The sequence below is a fragment of the Mustela erminea genome, chromosome 9, assembly GCF_009829155.1.
Source record: "Mustela erminea isolate mMusErm1 chromosome 9, mMusErm1.Pri, whole genome shotgun sequence".
Lineage (NCBI taxonomy): Eukaryota > Metazoa > Chordata > Mammalia > Carnivora > Mustelidae > Mustela > Mustela erminea.
The window spans coordinates 36936687-36941160 of NC_045622.1; the positions used below are offsets into that span (position 1 = coordinate 36936687).

The 4474-nt window shown below is 48.4% G+C and overlaps 1 protein-coding gene across 1 annotated transcript; it reads right to left on the reverse strand.

Annotated features, from left to right (window-relative positions):
* Positions 1-303: 303 nt before the first annotated feature.
* Positions 304-2286, reverse strand: LOC116599721 (lysine-specific demethylase 4D-like). Its single transcript, XM_032359708.1, has one exon. It carries the CDS (start codon positions 2284-2286, stop codon positions 304-306), a length of 1983 nt encoding a protein of 660 aa, XP_032215599.1.
* Positions 2287-4474: the final 2188 nt, after the last annotated feature.

A 4474-nucleotide genomic window follows, 5' to 3' on the forward strand; every position in this document is an offset into this window, starting at 1 on the left:
GTCAGATTCTCAGCAACATCCAGTGTTTTCCCAAATTACTGCGGGGCAGATATTGGGGGGGGTGACCTCAGAAACAAGCAGCGTCCATGGCATCTAGGCCAAGGCAGAGTCCAAAGACCTTTTGGTCTTCAGGGGTGAGCTGAGATTCCCAGCATTCTGTGGGCAGCTGTTGGGAGCCACTCACTGGGAGTCCTGGCTGTCCTAGCGGGAGAAAGTCTCTGGCATCTTTGGTAACTTCTCTTTTCTAGAAGACAAAGCCCCTCTACTTGGATAGGCCCAACCTACACTTCCCCGGGTTGACAGTCAGATACAGCTATATTGGGCAAAGTCTTCAAAAGTCAACAGCTCAAAGGCTGAAGATTTTCCATCAGGCCTGAACAAATCCCAGGATTCAAAGAGCGCAGCTGCCCTTGGATTTAATCCCAGAGGATCAGAATCAGGGACGGAAGAGACGCTGGCAGCTGGAACTGGTGTCAGATTCATAGAGGCATAAGTGTGGTCCATCATTACCAACCTCGAGAGGGTTAGAGGGACCTTGCAGTGCCCATCAGCATTCCTGGGGAATGTTTTCTGAGTTCTGGTGACATCAGGAAGAGTGAGGGGAATACTGTCAGAGAAGCTGACTCTAATACTGTCCAGGGATAGCAGGCACGGGCCAGGGTGCATCTGATAATCAGGATCCAATGGGGGCCCTAAGGGTTGAAGATCAGGGGCACAGGAGCACCCAGAACCCGGAGCATAAAACCGGAATCCAAGGTTCAGTGGTGCCGCCTTGTCCACCCAGCTTCCATCCACAGGAAAGGGCTGAGCCTCAGAGTCCAGAGCTGGGTACCCCGCTCTCCCCAAGACATGCCTCTTGGCCCGGGCTTGGAGGCTAGGCCCCTGAGCCCCCTGAGCCCCCTGTTCCCGAGGACGACGACCAGGACCACACCTGCCAGGGGAGGGCCGGGGACCTGGGGCACAGGGAGTGGGGGGCTGTGGCCCGGTGGGGCCGGGCTCCCCGGAGGGGCGGGCGGGGACAGCCCCGCACTGGGCAGCAGAGGAAGAACTCTGGGCCGGTAAGGGGCGCGGGGAGGCCTGGCACGGAGCCAGGCGGCGGCGCCGGCGGCGGGGGCTCCAGCCAGCCGCCCCGGGTCGCGGGGCCCGTGGGGCCCGGCGTGGTGGCAGGTGCCGCAGGCTCCACGTGCCTCTCCCCGGGCCGCGCACCTCCCGCCAGGCGCTCAGCTCCGGACCGCCAGGCGCCACGGGCTCCGTGTGGTCCACGGCAGCCCGGTCCTGCCCGCGCTTCCACAGCTCATAGCGCTCGGGCTGCAGGATGCGCACGAAGGCGTCCATGGAAAAGGTGACCCTGGCCTCCCCGCAGCTGCACTGGGAGGCCACCTTGCCGTAATCGATCCAGCGCGGGGTGGCGAAGTTGATGGCTTCCGCGCAGTTGAAGCCGTGGTTGAAGCCAGAGTGGTAGCCATAGGGAAAGGTCACCATGAACTCGCCCGCCTCCTGCGTGATCCGACTGAACGGAATCCCGTTGTCCTTGAGCACCGTGGGCGAGATGAGAGCCACCTTGTGCCGCAGGAAGGCCTCGCAGGCGCGGGCGCTGCCCGGGAAGAGCTCCTTGGCCAGACGTTCCAGGCGCTGGCCGTGCTCCGGGGGCACCGCGTACCAAGTCTTGGGCTCCCCGAAGTGCAGGTAGTTGATGCTGTACAGGTCCATGTCCTCCGTGTGCCAGGCGAACGTGGTCTTCCACATGCCGAAGTACAGGTAGGGGGTGTTCACGCCCTCGATCACCACACCGCACTCCTGCTCCAGCAGGTCCTGGATGGTTCCCAGGTGTCCCAGGTTCCACTCTTTGGTGTTTTCGTCGAACAAGGAGCCGCTGATGTCAGCGCCATAGATGGGAGAATCGTAGAGACGCGTCTTCCAGTATTTTCGCTCCAAGTCCTCAAACCCCGAGTGTGGTGGAGTCTGATACTTCCCGCTGTTTGCCAGACGGCGGTACTCGCCCACTGTCGTGGCTTTCTTCTTTTTATGGTATTGAGTAAACACACCTGCCTGCCCGGAGACCACCTGCTGGAGGGGAGTTGCAATTAGGATGTCACTGATGTCGTCATAGGTCGGCCTGGCCCTCCATTCCTTGGGTGGAATCACCTTGGCGAGGCCTGCTCGGTGTGCACCCTGGGATTCCATGTAAGCAATGTATTTATTGAAATCTTTAAATTCCTCCACGGTTGGGCAGAAGGTCATGACTGCACAACTTGCGTTCTGGGGACCACAGTGGTTAGACTTCATGGCAGCAGAAAGTCTCCTCAAGAACGTTTAAAAACTAATTCTAAGAAAAGCAAACAGAATGTTTGAAAACAGATGACAAAAGAAACACCAATTTTGCAACAATTAGAAGAAAATTGGTACAGAAGTGTTAATTTCAAAGTTGGAAAGGCAGTGCAAAAATTGCACTGTTGGCCAAAGTGTCTATTGGTGTAGCCCCTATGGAAAAGAGTATGGAGGTTCCTCAAAGATTAAATAGAGCTAACACATGGACCTAGCAATCCCACTTCCCAGTATATACCCAAAGGAAATGAAAGCAGAGTACCAAAGAGAGATCTGTTCCCCCATGTTTATTGCAACATTATTCACAATGGCTAAGATATGGAAGCAGTCCAAGCATCCACGCATAGATGAATGGATAAAGAAGTGGTGTATATATATATACAATGGGATCTCGTTCTGCCATAAAAAGAAGTGAGATCTTGTGGTTTGCAGCAACATTAATGGACCTGAAGAGTATAATGGTAAGTGAAATAAGTCAGACAAAGACAAAGACCCTATAATTTCACTTATATGTGGAATTTAAGAAACAGAACAAAAGAACAAACAAAAAAGAAGCAAACGAAAAGATAGACTCTTAAATACAGAGAACAGAGGGTTGCGGGGGGGGGGGGATGGGTGAAACAGTTGAGGTGATTTAGAGTACATTTTTCATGATGAGCACTGAGTAATGTATAGCATTGTTGAATCACTATATGATACACCTGAAACCAATATAACTCTGAATGTTAATTAAACTCCAATAAAAATAATTCTCAACTTCTCTATTAACAAGAAAGGTGTGATATGTGTGTGTGTATATATATGTGTGTGTGTATATACACATATGTATATATGTGTATATATATATGTATGTGTGTGTGTATACACACACACACACGTACACAAGGGAATATCATTCATCTTTCAGGAGAAAGATGGAGATCCTACCATTTGGGACAACATAGACCTTGAGAGCATGATGCTAAGTGAGGTAAACCAGATAAAGAAAGACAAATACAGCATGTTATCCCTTATACATGGAATCTTGAAAAAAAAAATTTTTAAGTTGAAACAGAAACAGAGTGGAAAAAGTCATTGGGAGGGGCTGGGAGTAATAGGAAGAGGTTGGTAAAAGACAGTAAGTTGAGAATGTTCTGAGGATCTAATGTAAAACACAATGACTATCCTTGATAAACTGTGCTGAAATTTTATGAGAGTAGAACTTAAATGTTCTCACCAAAATATACAAAATAAAAAAGTAAATACTCGACGTAACTGAGGGACCCCTCAGTTTGTTTTCTGAGGCTACGAGCATAACATTGAAGCTAAACCCAGAAGGGACAACGTTGGATAAGCACTCTATAGGGTAAATGATATCTAGGGCAAAAGTTGCAAAAACCTTAAACAAAATGTTATCAAATTTTTACCACAATAGGGCATTAAAAGAATAACACACCATGATAAATTATTGCAAGGATGCTTTAAAAACTAACAGTTTTGGGGACCCTGGGTTGCTCAGTCAGTTAAGCAATGGATTCTTGATTTCTGCTCAGGTCATGATCTCGGGGTTCAGGGATAGAGTCCTGCATCAGGCTCCACGATCAATAGCGGAGGCTGCTTATCCCTCTCCCACCCCCATTTGTGCTCTCTCTCTCTCTCTCTCTCTCAAATAAATAAATAAAACCTTTTAAAAAGTTTAAAAAAAAACCTCTAGCAGTGTTACTGAGTACCATAACAAATGAAATGGAAAAGTCATCATCTTATATCATGCAGAAAAGTATCTGAAATAACTCAAAATCTATTTCATTATTTTAATACACGTATTTTAAAAAAGAGGAAAAGAGTCCCAGAACAGAAAAAAAAGTGCTATGTAAACTACAAGCAGACAAAAAATACAGAACATAAGTGTGTACATTAATTGTTCACTTAATGTATATACTCATAATCCTTAGTGGGTAAACACTTGAAACAATCTTGGATCATGTTGCATCAAAAGATAAATTATTAGAAATAATAGGGTTCAACAAAGTCTCTAGACACAGATTAGCATCCAGAAATCTAGAGCATTCTGCACACCAGTTAATAATCTGTTGGACAGTAGTCTCCCTTTGTCCTCCGGGGATACACTTCAAAACTTCCACGGGATGCCTGAAACCGAGGATAGTACCGA